Below are 19,362 nucleotides of genomic sequence, written 5' to 3' on the forward strand. Positions count from 1 at the left end.
AAGAAGCTGTCCGGTTTATGTTTTATTGACATGCGCAGCAGAAACATTTGTCATAGAATAAATAAACTGTGGATTCGAATGTCACCTGATAGTGGACGTCAATGTACTTGACAAGAGTTCCATCGACAAGAAGGAAGGACTAGAGCCAGTTCTGGGGAATGCAAAATGAGCGTAAATTAAGGAATGGTCTGGATTATTTACTTTTTCTGCTACACTAATGTTGAGCAGCGAGAGAGAAGAAACAATAGATTAACTGCATTGCTAAAGAAAGAGAGAGTGCGGCAGACAGAAACCAGGCAGGCCCAGAGAATAGCAGGCCTGGGGTGGTGGAGGCAGGGGGACTCACTGAGGCCTGCGAGCTTGAAGATAATCAAGTGTAAAATCCTCCATTAATTACAGAAATCTCTTTATGTGCGTCTGGTAGCCTATGTCACAGTAGGGTGAAAAGGTGCTTTTCTGAATAATACATGAGATTTCAGAATCAAAGCAACTATAGGACATCTCCACAGACCCCCACTGATGGTGCAAGGGTAGAGCTTGGCTAACGATCGCTAACGTAAGGTGGTGTTTAATCAAAAGTATATAAGCTGGCAGACAGACCTCGACATGGAGCACCTCCTCTGAAGAAGGGTGGTCATTTAATGGCTTGTTGCTCCAGTAGGATACAACCAGAAATGGGTCCGGCAGCTTCAACAGGGGCCTAAGTGGATAACAGTGAGCAGAGAAGATGTGCTTCGAGTCACTGAAAGGTAATGATCTGGGCATTTTCCAGTTGTGGTCCTGCTTCTGATGGATAGCAGCTCATGGAGGAAGAAACACAGTCCCAAACATCGGTATCATATGTGGACCAGAGTGAAGGGCCATCAAGGGAGTAGAGACACCATGAACACTTCAGGGCACTAGGGACAATAGCCCTGTCAGTAACATCAGATCAGGAACAAGGCCGCAGGGTTTAACAGTGTTCTGCCCACTGCTTAATTCACTCACAGAGAATCTTAGCAGCCCACACTGCATCATAACCCCTGAAACTTCTAGGGACTAGGAATATTTCTCTACAGGAGTTAACGTTCCACACCATCTCACCTAATATAAGGTGAAGAAGCTAGAGTTAATGAAGCAGCAAACTTGAACCTATTGGAGGAGAAACACAACTGAGACAATGCCGCACGACATGGCAAAATGTGGGACCTAGAAACAGTAGTAATAATATATAAATAAATGTTGGACTGCTCAAATTAAATTGCAGCGACACCCAACACAGGAAGCCATCGTGTTTCAGCCTAAAATCAGGCAAAATATGTATAAACTAGTTACTATTACACAGGATATGGATTGGTGCCTAAGAATAGGTGACAGAAGAACCATAAGCACTTAAGGATTTTTGAGGAAGTCAGTCCTCAAGAGTGTCTCATATACTTCAATGAGGCAATGATAGTGAAATTTAGTGACCAGAAATGGTTTGCCAAGTTTAAAGAAAATTATGTGTTTATCTCAAATGAAGGACTAGAGTTTAGGAGCACAATTGAAAAGGGGGGGCCCTCGGCCCCCCCGCACGCATGGCGGCGCGGCGACCGTCTCACCCCCTTTCTCCTTTTGTGCCTCTCGGTGGTGGGGGCGGGCCCTGGTGGGCGCGACCCACCACCGATTGGCCGGCGGCCTCCCTGACCCGGATACCAGGAAGAAGGTCCGGGTCAGGGGGGGCGGGCTACAGAAGGGGCGGGCCGGGGGGGTCGTGCCCCCCCCCTGCCTGGCCCCTTGAGAATAAAGAGGTGGGGAGCGCCCAGGAGACCCCCTTGTCCCTGGACGCTCCCCCACAGCACCGTGTGCCCCGCGCACGGGGCTTCTTTGTTAATTCTTCTCTTGCCTTTTGTTCAGGTTAAACTTCCTCGGAGCGAAGCAGGGGCGGTCGGAACCCACAACGAACGAAGGGAGCAGGAGCGCACGATCGGCGACTGCATTTGAGGGTCCGATCCCAGCCGAGCGGTGTTCTGTGGGCGATGGAGCTAGGGGCACAGGGAGCGAGCGTTCATCGTTCGACCAGGGTTGCCTGTCGGGCGCAAGGTACGTTTCACGGAGCGAAACAGGGTCTGCTTCGGCAGCAGACGAATGGGAGACCATTCGGGGGCTTTTGTTAAAGTAAACTGATTCTGTGTCTTAGGTGGAGGCCACACTCTGTTAATATTGTGTGGGAAAGCTTGATTATTTTATGAAGCAGGTCAGTTTTTAAATAAGGTGTGATTATGCTAAATCCACTTAATCTCACTGTGCCTAACGCAATGAATGTGTCCTCATGTGACGTAACTGGTGCTATGTAAAGCCATCTGATAGCTGATGCAGTACAAGCTTACGGTTGACAAGATAGCTCGTTGTTGCACTTTCAGGCTGTTTAGCACAGCTCTGCAGCGATTAATAAGTGACCAGTAGGAAGGTAATGGTGGGGCTGAATTCAGGCGGTTTGGCTCTACACCGAGAGGCAGATGAGCGTGGTTCGTTGCTCTCTTCCCACCGCCAGCCAACTATAATGGAAACCTGGATACAATTTACATTCAGGCCGAACACGTTTAGTTTCATTAATGTAACTGAGTGGACGAGGGGACTGTATGAGGAGCCATGCCTGCTCAAGCTGGTGGGATGCTTAGAGCATGAATGTGCTGAGTTTGCCTTCTGCATATCGGATGGGGGTGATGTCAACACTTTTATAGTAATACAAAAGCAGAAACTGCTGCACCTATTAAATTTGTTGTTTTTATATAAAGCACTCATAATTACAATGTAGTTATGCAATCTTAAAGTGTACGGCAAGGTGGCCCTCTCGCTGCGGGGTATCACGAAAGCTGATTACGGGCATTTCAGCTACAAAAGCAGAGCTGTTCGTTGAGATTAGTCCGTTGAAGCAAACCAACCACCACACCCATAATGCATTCTGTTGGTTTTACGAAAACAAAGTTTTAGGAAAGTATCCATAATAAAAGGAGAGACGTGGACACTTTGAGAGGGAAGAGGTGTATGTTATTTTGGGATGTCTTTATCTTCCACACCCTTAAAAATGACGTCCACCTGTAGCCCATTTGTTAAAAGATTATCATTGCACATCACTCTGATTGGTGCGGTCTGTCATGGGCACCATGCACCTGCTTGCAAGAAGTTGTAACGCGCTTCTTTTAATGCCACAATAATGTGTGAAGTATCACCTCCACCCACAGGCACTCTGGTCAATTGACTAAAGCTGAAGGTTGCAAAATACGAGCACACTCTAAGGGACCCTCCCACCCAAAAACACTCTATTGGCAAAGTGGACTACACTTGTAACGCCAAGATGCAAAGGCATGGGCAAACACAGTGCAATGCACTCCAAGCCTTTTTTGCCTTATAACAGCACACTTTTATTTTTTAAGCCCATTTGGTGCCAATATATTTGTTTGATTTGCAATTGCGTTGGAAATCGCAGATGCATTGTACGGCATGTCCCTGCAAGCTGATGTGTGTCATAACTTCACGCATGATACTGTGGCTATTAGCCATGAAACTTAGGCTTCTCGCAGTCCCATTCCGTGCCCTGTTATTATCAAGCAGCAGGGGAGTAGGTCAATACGTAACCAAAATTAACTGCTGGCGACTAGTGCGACATTGATTTGTAAACATACACGCAGTATTTAGTGACACAGCTGGAGACTGTTGAGATTTTTTGCGAGAGTAATAAACATGTTAGGTGGGGGTTGTCACCAAACTTCTAGTCCAGGATCTGGGCTCACTTGCGATTGTTTAGTTTCACATGCTGTAAATATGGAAGACCTTCCCATTAGCGTGGTATACCCTTTGCTGCAATGTGTATTTTGTTCCAGTGTTATTTTCTATGTCAATGCTCTCAATATTGCGCATGCACACTCACCGGGTTCAGGCACAGACCATGGCATGGACCAAGCAGTGAGGTTCAGTAGCTGGTTCCTTCTACAATTCAGAGCTGATTTTCACATAGCACTGCAACATTTTTTGCAAATCTGAACGTATGAGTAGGGACAAAATATTGTATGTATGCAGTAGTTTTATATCCCATTAATCTGTGATATCTGCGTATCATCAACATTGGTCAGACTGGTTGACTTTGCTAACCTAATTCCCTTTGCATCAGTCTGTGGCTTTTGCTATTCAAAGCAACTGCGGTGCCTTATTATAAGTCATTTGATCCATGATGTCCAAGAATCAGCATGTTTGTCTTACGAGGAACCCTTTCCATCTGAACATGTCGTCTAATTGCCCTAGGAGGAAAGGCCGTGTGCAACTTAACACGGAACACATCGGCCTCATAAATTATGCAGGCCATGCTATAAGCACAAAGCCTGTTTTTTAGAATAGACTTGCTGCAGCGGAACTATACTAACTGCTCCACTCTAAATAAGCACTGACAGCACTCTTTATTGGCCGACCAGAGGTGTGTTAGTTCCAGCATGGTAGGGTTGACTTTAGTATTGTTTCTCACACGAAGTATTCCCATTTTAAGTATTCCCTAGGGCACTTTTTCAGTTTTGACACACTACATTTATAAGTTTTCAATTTTCCTCGTGCGTCCAAACAAAACATAGTCCCCACAACAAGCGGCCGCCTCGACGGCTTTGAGTTTGACACTAAGGTAGTGTTGTCTTGATTTCACCACATGCCTCTTTCTTCCAGCACCAGACACTCCCGTTAACTTACTTGCATCCGAGGGTGTATATTAGGCCATGGCCACGACTGCTGCTGGCCAGACCGGTACAGTAAGCGCTCTGAAGCCATCTAGACAGCACGAGCGCTACACAAAAGCATTACAAATGTGGAGTTTGGCTGCTGGGAATGGTCATAAAGTAGAAAATCTACTTAGAGGCAGGGCATAATAAATCGCTTATTAGGATGGGCGATTATTGGAAGGTTTGTAGGAAGCTGACCATGTCTAGACCGGATCAGGTAATTATACATCACTGGTGTTCCGGAGTAAAGCACACTATGAGACCATGGTCAGCGGCAACCATAGGCTTGTGTTTTCATCCACAACCCTCCCTCGTGTTCCCATCCTCAACCCTCCCTCAGGAACGAAATGTTTTGGGTTGTGTGGGTATGTGCTAAAAGTTGTATATACATGTTACTAAGAGAGCACAGTCTTTGTTTTGGGTTGCCTAACACTCAAAAATGCTAGTAAGTGTTTATATTGACAAACATGCTGAACTAGAACTGTTGATACTGATAATATAACTCCGACATTGTTTTCCCATGTCTGTGCACAGGTTCCATCTCATTAGTACGGGCTGTGACACTTCAATATAGCAATAAGCAACAGCTAGGTCCTTTGATGGCAAGGCAACATCTATTGCTGCAATTTTGTAACTTCTGAACGGTTTGAGCTAGACACAGTTTGTTTTGTGAAATTCCTGGGCTTCTTTATTGATGTCCTCCAGGCACTTGCCGGCTTATTTATCTCACGCAAGGAACGGCCAGTGACTTAAGTCAAATTTGACACTCTAGAATTACAATGATTGGTGTCTGCTGAGGGGATAGTTAGAACAATCGTGGAACTATTCACGAATAAGGTATACCCCCTTCTCTTGGGGTCCTCCTGGGGATTAACGCACATCTAAGGGTAGGGCTTGTCGAGACTGTAAAAGCCAGTTTCCCAGGTCCAACATTCCTTTGCAAGCCAAAGCAGAAAGCCAAGCAAGGGACCTATTTCATTGTGAGGGAATCAACATCTGAGGCGCTGTTCAGTATTCAAGGGGGGACATTGCACCAGTCCAAACGACCCTTCATGGTAGGTTAAAGTCAACATTATTAGAAAGCTATCCTAGTGGTAGCTGTATCGCGTGCAGCCTTCAGGCTAAGTCTTGAAGGAATGTAGAGCGGCTTGTTTTACCAGTCTATAATTTCATGAATGAGTAAATGGAAAGAGAACAGGGTATAACAAATACACATCGTTTAGTTCCTTTACGAGGCTAATCGCATGACATTACAGTCAGTGAACCTATTTAACACACAAGTACATTGGCACAGTATACGTGGAGCCTATAATGAGATTAGAGGCGAATAATTACAGTCTGTAAACCTATATAGCACACAGTAATTTAGCACCAGATACATTGAGCTTTAGGGGTGTACCAAAGCCATATATAAGTAAAGAGGTAGGGGAGCAACAAATGGCATAGAGACAGGGCCTAGAGCCTGTAGAAAGATTACTTGGGGGTCCTGATAATCCGACACACCCTGCTGTCACACCCAGAAGGTGCCCAAGAGCCTGGTTGCGGCATCACATAGTTCTGGAGATGCGTGGGATCATGTACGGTTGCCGTGGATGATATTGACCAGACGCCAAAGTGGCGAGCGTAAAAGGCCCTTGGGTCAGCTTACGGCCTGGCATAGTTAGGGCTGTGCTAATCCTTTTAGCCCTAGATGCTGCACTGGCAAACAGTCTGGCCTTTTCTAGCATAGACCCTATGACCTAAAGGCGTGGGTGGAAAATAAGGAATAGGAGGTGATGTCCTGGTCTACAGCGGAATTTTTAGTAGCCATAAATGTGCCATGGCATTGCCATTGGGTCACTGTACTGCATACGGGATATTGTGGCACTGCCACTGGGTCACTGTACTACGCACGGGATATTATTCCTAATGAAAAGGCCATTCTACAGGGCACTCTCCGTAACACTAATTCGGTCACACTACATGGGACACAAACTGAGGCTATGCTTTACGCTTACAGTCGGAAGTGTCAATGAGTATGCAGCTGGCGCTACTCTTATCTAAAACTTAGCAAGTGATGGCAATGTAAGACTAGCACGTGTACAGCAGTTATCGCCAGAAACACTAATGGTTTGTGTTTATCTTTTCCACTTATGTATGGCCGGGTCCATGGTGGACATCTGGAGTGCTCCACATCACAACAGCTGCAACAGGTGGACAGCTCAAGGGATGCTTACGTCAGTCACGGCTGGGTCCAGGGCGGATATCGGAGGGGTGCTCCACACCGCAACATCAGCAGCGGGTGGACGTCAAAAGGGAAGCATACGTCGAGAAAGAGGACACCAAGGGCCCAAGTATTGCGGGCAGGTGTAAGTGCTACCCATTCCCTAGGGTGGAAGTGGGAATTGTCACCCAGGTTTTCTTGGTCTTTTCCTGGTTCTGGCAGTTTCTCAAACCTGTGACGCAGGGGAGGAACTCATCACCAGAAGTGGAGGTGCTACAATGTGCCAGCACAAGCAACAGGCTGGACGCGGGAAAGGGAAGAGTTGGTTTGGGGGACTGTGCCTTGGTCAGTTCAGGAACTTCTTTCAGGGACTCTTAGCTCAGCAGCCCGACCCCCCGTCAGTGGTGATACTTCACCTAGGGGGGACTGACTTGGCCAAACTTGGGAGGCGAATACTCATTGATGAGTTCATCTCCACTGTGGGTGGGTCTTCAGGACTTGCCCGGGTGGCACAGTAGTAGGGTCTCAACTTATCCCGTGGTGGCAGGGGCGAGGGGCGGACTCGGTCAGGGCGTTGAATCACTCGATAAAGAGGATCGACACACAGTGGGACAAATTATTTCAAGCCCCCCTCGGTTGCAGACGATCCAACATGGGTGTATTTTGAGGTGCATAATTCTACCTGGTGAGGGGAGTCCATTTGACGGAGGAAGGAAGGGTCCTTTGGTCTGATAATGTCAGGGCCTGGTTGAAAGGTTTTGCTAAAGTGAGAACTTTCTAGGGTAGGTCAAGGCAGGGGGAGGCCAGATCGTCGGTTAACAATGCTGGCCTGTGGCGGTAAGGTCATTATCGGTGAGCACATATTTGAGGTCTGAGGGGGCGGGCATCATCCTATGGAGGTTCCCGCCCAGGGGGAGGGGCCTGCGGGCCACTCCTAGCACTCCAGGGGCAAGGTAATTGATGCTGCAAAGGAGCGCGGGTAGGAGTAGTTCACGCTTTCCTTAGGCTGGTAGCCACCCCGCGCGCGTGGACTCATGACGTCACCGGATGGCGCAGAGTAAGGGCCCTCCTTCAGTGGGTAAATGGAGTTCAGGGCGTAGACCGGGCAATTCCCGGGGTAACACTGCGCATGCGCACGTCTCTAGGGGAGGCGCAGCTTGTAGGACCTGACACCGGTAGTGACCTTGCCATATGGCCAGAAATGTACAAAAATCAAGATGAGGATGTTAGACTCGGTTAGGAAACAACATGTATTAGAGTTTTTGTTAAGGTCAGGCTCTCAAACTTGTTGATAAAAAACTTGTATCTAATGTCCTGCTGATTTTTGTATAAATTGTTGATCATGCAATTAAAACCTTTTTTAATTTCATATCTTAATAAATACGGCCGGGCGACTAGCGCCCGCCTTCCAAAAAGTAAAGAAGTCTTGTGTCCACGTTTCTGGGTGCTGGGTGCCGGTTGGGGGGGGAGGCGGCAGCTAGTCGCTGACCATGTGAAAAGGGGGGGCCCTCGGCCCCCCCGCACGCATGGCGGCGCGGCGACCGTCTCACCCCCTTTCTCCTTTTGTGCCTCTCGGTGGTGGGGGCGGGCCCTGGTGGGCGCGACCCACCACCGATTGGCCGGCGGCCTCCCTGACCCGGATACCAGGAAGAAGGTCCGGGTCAGGGGGGGCGGGCTACAGAAGGGGCGGGCCGGGGGGGGGGCGTGCCCCCACCCTGCCTGGCCCCTTGAGAATAAAGAGGTGGGGAGCGCCCAGGAGACCCCCTTGTCCCTGGACGCTCCCCCACAGCACTGTGTGCCCCGCGCACGGGGCTTCTTTGTTTTCCCACCCACCATCCCTTGGAACAAAGTCTTGTGGCATTCTTATGTCTGGTTTAATGGTAAGTTTGCGAACGTACTGTCCACATGTCTTTCATGGTAGTAGACATGGATCTGTCGGTATATTTTGATGATGCTTTTGTTTAGGAATTGTTTCCCCTTTTAGCAAAACTGTGTGTGAAGTAATTGTCTTTGATGCCAAGTGTCTTTAGGCCTTTTTTCCCTTTGTAGTTGTACGGTGATGCTGTTATTTATTAGCCAGTGTAGCTGTCCTTTAGAATTTTTTCCCATAGGTCGTCGTATTTATTAGGTATGGGGCATGCGGTAAGGTCATTATCGGTGAGCACATATTTGAGGTCTGAGGGGGCGGGCATCATCCTATGGAGGTTCCCGCCCAGGGGGAGGGGCCTGCGGGCCACTCCTAGAACTCCAGGGGCAAGGTAATTGATGCTGCAAAGGAGCGCGGGTAGGAGTAGTTCACGCTTTCCTTAGGCTGGTAGCCACCCCGCGCGCGTGGACTCATGACGTCACCGGATGGCGCAGAGTAAGGGCCCTCCTTCAGTGGGTAAATGGAGTTCAGGGCGTAGACCGGGCAATTCCCGGGGTAACACTGCGCATGCGCACGTCTCTAGGGGAGGCGCAGCTTGTAGGACCTGACACCGGTAGTGACCTTGCCATATGGCCAGAAATGTACAAAAATCAAGATGAGGATGTTAGACTCGGTTAGGAAACAACATGTATTAGAGTTTTTGTTAAGGTCAGGCTCTCAAACTTGTTGACAAAAAACTTGTATCTAATGTCCTGCTGATTTTTGTATAAATTGTTGATCATGCAATTAAAACCTTTTTTAATTTCATATCTTAATAAATACGGCCGGGAGACTAGCGCCCGCCTTCCAAAAAGTAAAGAAGTCTTGTGTCCACGTTTCTGGGTGTTGGGTGCCGGTTGGGGGGGGAGGCGGCAGCTAGTCGCTGACCATGCAGCAAAGAAGCTGTAAACTGCAGCGATTTAAGAACGCATAGTCACGCAACCAAGTTTTCGGGCCTTAGAACGATCTCCATGCACAGTTTGGGAGTTTACACATGAGAAAAATATCTTTGCAGTTCTTTTTTCGTAGTATGATAATAAAAAGAATGTTTTTTTTGTTTGTTTTTTTACACATCGTATTACCAGGCAATTCCCCACACTTTATGCAACATTTATATCCTGGTCATTCAGATGCACGTTTAAAAGTGCAGATAATAAATGTTCATGAATTCCTATAATTTTACAGCTGTGTGGTATTCAACTTATTGCTGTATAATTTTCCTGACCATTCTTCTGAAAGACTTGGGAACAACTTTTAAAAGTTGAAATTATGACAAGGGAACTTCTGCGCACTCGGCACAGGTTCCTCAGTGGTACATTACATCTGCACATGCAGATTACACAGTCAGACGTTTCACCTTTGTGGTCCGCTTCTAGGCGACTCGTACAAGATTTATCACTTATGTAGTTCGGACTTGTACATCTTAAATGATTTTATGAAATGGATCTTTGTGCTACTTAAGAGTAAAGAGGCAGGCTTATTAGCAAGATAGTTGGTTTCCAGCTTTCAAATTAAGTGGACACAGTCCATTGCGAAAGGATCAACCGTACCACACAGGTCCAGGGCTCAGAGCGTTAAAAACTATTTCTCTGAAACTAGACTGAGTCCTACAACACCAACCTCACTCCCCTACCCCGCCCGACATTTCGAGGAGGGAATCAGAAAGTGAACTCATCATAAAACATCCCTTGCTCCAAAGACAGGAGGTTTGTTCATGGCTCGGTAGTTAGCATTGTCTCGATTTCCCAAAGTCAACACAAATTCGTGAAGAGCCCAGATGAGGTTCTGGCAAGCCACACACCCATTGGTAGAACTTCCCAGAGCTCCCCTAACTCACACCCTGGACGTCTGCTCGAAAGCGCAAAAACATGACAAGTCACTGTGGAACTACTGTACTTTGAATCTGGGCTGAATATACAGTACTCATCGGCTCCAAAAGCACGTCACTGTACTACATGTATACATGCATGGGTGGAGAAAGTAAACATACAGTCAGTTACTGCTTAATTACAGAGCACACAGACTCAGTCGGAGCTTTCTCTTGATCAAAGCTGAAGCATGTACAATATGGAGCGCACATAAATATCTGATGCTCAGCCTGACAACTCTGCTGACATCTTTTAACGAGCAAAGTAAGAGAAAGGTAAAAGTAACCAAGCAGACATCTCGTTCCACTGAATCCGTCTCGCTACCCACACCACGGAATCCTTTCTTCGCCCGGCAGAGAAAGTCACCAACACGAAACAACATTAACGTGTCTGAGTGCAAACTACCAGAAACCGCTTTCGCTTTCACTGTAAATATCAGAAAGATTGTGTTTAACCTGAGCACTACATGCAGGCTGCGTGACACCACGTGTTTACTGTACAGATCGATAGGTCACTTCCCCGCCTCCTGAAAGTATGTGTTTCCCATCATCACATATCGATCCCCTAAGCACAATCTTCCTCCTGTCATCTCTAGCAGGACCTCATAACCGACTGCGTTCAGAAAAGGTGTATTATCTTGTGGTCTCATTTGTTGTCTACACATGGCTTTGCTAAAAATATGTATTAAATCCCGACAACGTGCGAAGATTGCGGAGCTTCCTGTTCGAGGAATTCATCTTCAGAGCCACCTAAGAGTGTGTGGCATGTGTTTAGCTATGGAGGTAGTTTATTTTAGCGATAGATCAACCGACTTTTACTATAGTAAACGGTGCATTAAGGTGCATTAAATATATTAAACAGTGTAAGCTAATCAATGGAGATGCATGTGATTGCTATAACCCTATCACCATGTATGAATTTCAATTGTGGACACAACCCTTTCTGCTTACTCTCATCACACCAAGCACATGGTTCATAAACGCTTCACTGAACCCCCACATACTTTGTACACATGTAGTTGACAAGAGAGGAGCCAGCAATCCAGAATAACATGGAATGTCACTTTCAGCAGAGGGTCAACCTCTGGAGCGCCACCAATCAACTGCAGCCCAGTCCTGCACTGGGATTTAAGGCAGTGCAAACACATTTTATTACAATGGGGTAAGGTGGAGCATTCGGCCTATGCTGGAGGACACGGGCCATTAGGGTTTCTTAATAAAAATGAATACAAACATGCTTGTCGACTTACAAAAGATGGAATGCAGAAAGAGAAGTACACTTCTAGTGACTTGGACCCTCCTACCCCTAAGGGTTTCTAGGGGACTGGCGGTCCTGATCCCAGGTGGTTTGGCTACATTAGTGCTCTGCACTTCTGATGGCTTGGCTCCGCTAGTGGCACAGGCATCCTAGTGGCTTAGCTCTCATAGTCCCAAGCACTTCTGGCCGCTTGGCTCCTATAGTTCTTTATGCTCCTAGAAGTTAGGAACCCCTAGTCCCATGCACTTCAAGTGCAGTGGATCCCCTGTCCAATGCAAGCATGGATCTCCAGATCACAAGCGCTTCAAGTGGCTTTGCACTTCTGACCTGGAGGGTTCATAGTGATTGGTTCTCCTAGTCCTACGTTTGCCTAGAGACTTGCATTTTCTAATCCCATATTTTTCTAGTGGCTTAGATTTCTATTCAATCAGCCAGTCACACATATCTAACAGGGATAGGACGGCAACAGATTCTAACTCCAGGACAGCATGACCAGGGAGAATGATACATTTTGATGAGTACACTGTTCACCGATTTCAGATCAATTGATGAGAATGCAATCTCTTCACAATGCCCGACAGACTAGACCTCTCCTCAGGTGGACTCAGCAACATCATTAGTAAAGAGTTTCAACCCTTCAATTTGTAACAAATTTACAAATAGTTTTTTGTAGGCAGTGCACAATAATATGGAATATGTATCTTACATTATCTGCAACTTTCCATGCAACTTTACTAAAAGAATCCAGAACATTACTTTATTAAGAAATTCCTCACAAAAGTGAATTGATTCACCTGCTCCCTCTGTCAGGGAGCTGTAAAAAAAAAAAAAGCCTCAATTCAGCTAGTTGACCATTGTCATAAAAGAGCAGATCCCTTCCTAATCATCACCACCCAATGTCATGCGTGTCAGCACCCAGGAGTAACCACCTACCTATTTTAACTTGACTACCATCCATTTCCAATGACATTAATACACTAAAAAAGGTCGGATTCCCATGATGATTTCCTGATCCACCCTATCTTTAGCACGGAAAGCTCTTGTCCCTAAAAGCCCTCGAATCCTAAGGGGTTGTATGATGTACCCACCACTTCACAGAACTCACTTATGTGTGTCTTATTGCTCATCACTACATATCCTACACCTTCATTTCTATAAGTTTGCTGCACATATTTGCGAATCAAACGGTACATAAAAATAGTTAAAGGTATGCATACGCCTTCAAGTTGGCTTGATGATCAATGAGTGGAAAATGGTTAGACATGTAGACACACATAACAACATACTACATACACGTGTTCTGTTTACTGCAAGGAATGGTTGCAGTATTCATGAATATCAATAGTACAGGCAGCAGCACAATTATTGAAAATACGAGGAATGGTTGAGATGTTCACAGATATTTACGTTACCTGTATTCCACGTCATAGTGCTTGGGGTGGTGATATTAGGGTGGAATTTTGGTGTTGATTCTAGCTTTGGAGAGTTAGTGAGTTTGCGCAGTAACTGATGGGCCTTTAGGGCAATCTGGCCGTGGCAGAAGGGCTGGTCTCATAGGTCAGTTTGTGGCCCGTTTTTTTTTTTTCACTGGGTGCTTGTTTTAGCCTCTTTTGAAATCAGTTGTTACTACCACTAACATTACCTGCAGCAAGCACAAACACATGAAGTTTCTCTTACCATGCAAAACACCTATATAGCGTGCCTTTAGAAATTCAAAAGTACTGTGCTTTGCAGCCGTGGGCTACCTTTTTCTTTTAACTATTTCATTTGCTAACGGGGCCCACTTTTATTTTGGTGCCTGCCACTATTTTCTTTCCCATTCTAACCCTGGTTTAAGAGTTTGTTTACATATCACAGGGGAGGGATTGACCAGCAAGTGGTCTGAGAGAGAAAGAGTTCCTTAGAAGCACATTAAGCATTAGCGCTCACTAAATGTAGACAAATTAAATGTTAGCCATCAACACACGCACGCTGCAGTACATCACCTTTAACCATCACTACATGAAAAGTTTTAGCATATGATGTGTTAGCCCTTACTATATGAAGGCTGCAGTACTATAGGGATTAGCCATCACTAAATGAATTTTGTATTCCATCAAGCGATCACCATCACCTCATGCAAACGTTGGTTCAACTGGGTAACATTTCTACGAGGGGCCGACAACATTACCGCCAACCACAACCCGGCGAATCACACGGCCAGAGGGGACATGTGGGCGGCCCTGGACGCCCACCTGGAACGATAAACCCCCCCCCCTTTTTCTCTCTCTATCTTTTCTTTCTCGCTCGTGCTCCACCACAAGCCAGACATTATATTTTGGTCTAAGAAGTCAAGAATTGTGACAAACTGTCTGTATGTCAAATTTATTTTCAATAAAAATATTTTGAGATAAAAAAAAATAAAAAAAGGCAGACAGGTGACAAGTGTCCCAATAATATCTATATTTATATAAACAGGAGCGTCAGGTAAAAACACGAAAACAGCTACCTGCAATGAAAACTACAATCATCTGCATATACGTACGACTCATGCATCAGTTCGTAAGACTAATATTTTGGAACCTGTCTCATATACCAGTTGTTCTTACGTAAACAATGGAACAACACACCATTAGTTCCCAAACAAAACTGTCTTCAATTCATACATTACACAAGTAGAACAGGCCTCATCGTTTGGCTATTTGACAAACACGGTTATTACTACTAGAGGCTGCAGAGACGAACCGAGTGGCCGTGTAACCATTAACCGACCATCGTGAAGCTGAATTTTAATCAGAAGTAGCCAAAAGGTGGGTTTGTTTTTTGTTGTTGTTTGTTTTTGCATATTTATATAGCGCGAACTCGACCCGAAGGTATTGGAGCGCTTTACATGAGCACCGTATTTACAATACACATTCAGGCATGAGGAGATTAAGTGATTTGTCCAGAATCACAGGATGTGGACACGACCCCGAGGCTCGAACCCTGGTTTTCAGCACCAAAGTCGTTAGGAATGAGTCTCACACCCTCAACGCCAACCTCACTCTTGAGTGGCACCATAAACAGTCAGCCACGTGAAAGCGCCCATCAGTCTAACAACATCGCATTAGGTCCCAATCCTCTCAAAATACGCCGGAGTGGTCCCTGTCTCTCACTGTAGCTGTGAAAATGCGCAGATACGAGGTAGGTGCTCACCTGGCAGCCCTTCTTGTGATGGAATCCCACCACCACGATGTGCAGCACGGGGGGGCCGCCCTTGCCCGGGAGGAGCTGCTCTTCCTGCCGGCTACCTTCCTGGCTCTCCATGGCAGGTGATGCTGGGGATGCCCACGGATCCCCTCCCACGGGCCCCTCAGGAGATCTCTCTGCCGCTCGGCTGCGCTTCTGCGAGGGGAGTAAACGAGCGGATCACAAAGGGGCAAAGGAGACGGGGGAGGACCCGGGCACCTGGGTCTACCTGAGCTGTCAGATACGAGCCCGCAGCAGCAACACAGCGTGAGCCGGAGCGCAGGCGCACTCCTCCATTCGCAAGCGGTGACACACTCATAAGCATAGGGAGCAGGCTCTCTAGCCACGCCCCTCCCTCTCTCCATTCAGAACCCTCTGACGTCAGGGTGCGTCGTCGAGCGTCAGCACTAATACTCAGGTCATCAGGTTGCCTTTAACGAATGAAAGCCAGAAGCCACCATCTTTGTGTTCCAGGAGCTTTCCCTTGTAGTGCCGTAAACAAACAAATGTTTAGATACTTTGCCAGTAAAATGTAATTCAATATCGATTTTTAGCTTGGCGAGCATTTCATCACAGCAGGTTAATTGCACGTCACCCTGAGAGCTATTTCGGTCCGGAGTAATGACGTTAACTTTTACAAGTCTTACATATCAAAAATAAATCTCAGAAGTATATAAAAGATTTCAAATGTAATAAAATATTTTTCTCATTTGAATTTATATCATAGATGGATTAGTCCATAAAACAAAAGCTTGAGTTTCTGGCACCATTAAATTGAATGGGACAGTTGAAGTGTTTCCAAATGAGGTCGCACACTGCTCGTCCCATGAGCGTGTGACCCCGGACCATGATGGTGGATGTAGTAGGTATCAGCGGGTGCGCTTCTACCCGAGTCTTGAATCTTGAGGGTGTTCACTGATGTGCTTGCCATCCCTGGACACGTGTTTCGCGTTCATTAACGCTCGTCAGCAGGGATTAGGCGTGTGCACGGGGTTGCTGCATGGGCTGCCGAAAATATTCGTAGGTCCAGATACCTCTTATGCGCGCAGGTGCGGAATTTCGAGGTTGTCACCTCCACCGGCTCAAGGGAGCCTGTATAAATAGTATTTCTAAATGAGGTCGCACACTGCTCGTCCCATGAGCGTGTGACCCCGGAGCATGATGGTCGATGTAGTAGGTATCATGGGGCGAGCAGTGTACGACCTCATTTGGAAATAGGGACAGTTGAAGTGTGCACAGCAGATTTTTGATTTAATTCTAATCAATCAATCACTCAGGGATTTGTAAAGCATTCTACTCACCCGTTAGGGTCTCAATGCACTTGGGGGATGAGGGGAAGGTCTGGGTGCAGCTCCCTTGGGGTAATTTGAAGAGCCAGGTCTTGGGGTCTTTCCTGAAATGGACCAGTGTCGGGCTTCGCCGGATGTGGAGGGGCCGCTCGTTCCATGTCTTGGCTGCAAGGTAGGAGAAGGTCCTTCCACCAGATCTGTTTCTGTGGAAGCGTGGGGCGGTGGCTAGGGAGAGGTCAGCTGATGTTATGATTGTTATGTGTCCTCTTACGGACACCGTACCACTGCCCTCTACGTCACCAGCTGTCACTTCTGGAATGTTGACAATTGACAGCTGGTGGCCGGCAGAGCTGAGGTGTTCTGTGCGCTCCGCATCCACGGAGCCTGTGTTGGTGAAATTATAATAAATAAGTTTTCCACAAGTATTTACTGGAGTCGGAGTATCCTTATAATTTATGGCGACGAGCACCAACACGTGAATCCACGCAGAAAAATAGGTAAAAGAAATAACCTCAAGAAAAGAAGAACAGAAATAAGGAGGTCAGTCAGTTCAAGGAAAAATTATATGAACCGGTTAAAAAAAGAAAGTGAATGGAAGAATATTTACTTAAAAATAACGAAAAGGAATTTATAAAGAATAGTATCACCTCATTAACAGGAACATAACCAAAAACGTTTCAAAGTGAAATTGAAATTACATGGCACATTTAAAAAAAATGAAAAACATGAGGAAATATTAATGAAATAGGATGGTGATGAGAAATTTACCAAAACAGAAAGAATATGTACAGTGAAAAGCAAGGAATACCGTTATAACTGTCAACGAATCTTCGGAGAGTCGGCCCCCTGAGGTGTTCAACGGAATTCATGACGTATGTGCCCAACAGATGAACTCTGACTTAGCTGATCACGAGGCACTCAGAACAGGAGACGTGACGCGCACGTTGAAGACGGCCATTTTAGAAAGGAAAAGTCAGCTTTTTGGGGTTCACACAAATTGTGACGCATCACGCTAGCCACAGAAAGGCAACACAACTATTCTAAAAAGCGATCGGAGAAGGAGATAATTCAAAACAACACGACGTAGTCAAGTGGATAAACAGTATAAGGGAAAAGAAGTAAAACGGAACTAGCAGGTACAATTTCTATCACATGTTAAAAATACATTTGATACATTAACAAAGCAAACTTGGGGGTCGATTAGGATGGCGGACGGAAATGGGTACTGTCCGCCATGGTTGTGGAAATTCAACTCCCGGCAGCGCCGCGGAGATTCCGCGGTTGGGATTAGGATAATCATGTCACGAAACTCCGACCGCGGCGGACGGATCATAACCAACACCGTCCGCGGTGGACGGAACACATCCAACTCCGTCCGCGGCGGACGGAGTCCAATGAACAACCACCGCCGCGGACGGAAATGACCGCGGAAAATAACACATGTACCGCCATACCTGTGAATACTCCGTGGCCGCAATTAGGATAAATCCGCCCGTACCACGTAACGCACAGCCATCCACATCCGCGGCAGAAAGAATGCAACGATAAACACTGCATCACTGCGGAAGGCCAACACGCACAACATCCCTAGCGTCAAACAAATGTTAGAAAGTGTACCGCAAGTCCAAAGCAAATATACGAACATTGACAACGCCCCCCCATACACCAACACCAAGCACAAGCCACCATGACACGTCCCAAGTATCCAATAATGCACACTAGTCAACACGCCCACCTACCACCTGACTGCCAACAACCATTGAGACACGACTATAAAATGACACCCACACACTACCACAATCCTTTGCATCACAGCATTGCTGCTAGCAAGAGGCCCAAATCGAGATACTGCTAACTCACATAGAAGACACACAACCATCACCCTACCACACCCACCACACAAACACCCACCACACAATTCCTACACATCACACACACCTGCACCCCCCAACTCACTCAACTCACACACTGAGCACCACACACCATGGCACCCCAAAAAAAACCTAAATTCACGGAGACCGAGTTGAGGGTAATGGTAGATGAAATAATCCGTGTTGAGCCCCACATCTTCGGGGCCCAAGTCCAGCAGACGTCCGTGGCGCAAAAGAACCACATGTGGGACAGGATCGTCACTCGGGTGAATGCGTCGGGGACTGTGCCGAGGACGAAGCATGAAATTCAGAGGCGGTGGCATGACCTGAAGACCAGGGTGAAGGGCATCCGATCGAAAAACAATGCAAGAGCCATTCTTACTGGCGGTGGAACACCCCCGGAGCCCATACCCTACACCGATTGGGAGCAGAATGGGCTGGTGATACTACACCCAGAGAGCCTAGACGGACTTGACGAAGGAGAAGAGGCTGGTAAGTACAAACCAAGCACCACGATCAGCACGACATGGTCAGGCTCACACAACTGAGAAGAAACATCTCCTACGCCCCAACCCATGCAAGTTGGACACCAACTCACAAACATGTACATGGCTCCCAACAGGCCCCCATGTTCACGGGGAGGGTGGTGGTGGTGGAGGGTGGTGTGTGTGAGAGGCCCAAACTACAACTCCCAACAGGCCCCCATGTTCACGGGGAGGGTGGTGGTGGTGGAGGGTGGGGTGTGTGAGAGGCCCAAACTACAACTCCCAACAGGCCCCCATGTTCACGGGGAGGGTGGTGGTGGTGGAGGGTGGGGTGTGTGAGAGGCCCAAACTACAACTCCCAACAGGCCCCCATGTTCACGGGGAGGGTGGTGGTGGTGGAGGGTGGGGTGTGTGAGAGGCCCAAACTACAACTCCCAACAGGCCCCCATGTTCACGGGGAGGGTGGTGGTGGTGGAGGGTGGGGTGTGTGAGAGGCCCAAACTACAACTCCCAACAGGCCCCCATGTTCACGGGGAGGGTGGTGGTGGTGGAGGG

General features: G+C 47.1%; 1 protein-coding gene across 1 annotated transcript in view; it reads right to left on the reverse strand.

Moving 5' to 3' along the window:
* The window catches only part of AVL9 (AVL9 cell migration associated), a 397,244-nt gene extending 381,719 nt beyond the window's left edge, over positions 1 to 15,525 (reverse strand). Inside the window, exon 1 of the mRNA XM_078688247.1 lies at positions 15,130 to 15,525. Coding sequence (XP_078544373.1) covers positions 15,130 to 15,240 — 111 coding nt within the window. The 5' untranslated portion in view covers positions 15,241 to 15,525. The remainder of the gene's footprint in view (positions 1 to 15,129) is intronic.
* Positions 15,526 to 19,362: the final 3,837 nt, after the last annotated feature.

The sequence above is a fragment of the Lissotriton helveticus genome, chromosome 4_1, assembly GCF_964261635.1.
Source record: "Lissotriton helveticus chromosome 4_1, aLisHel1.1, whole genome shotgun sequence".
NCBI lineage: Eukaryota > Metazoa > Chordata > Amphibia > Caudata > Salamandridae > Lissotriton > Lissotriton helveticus.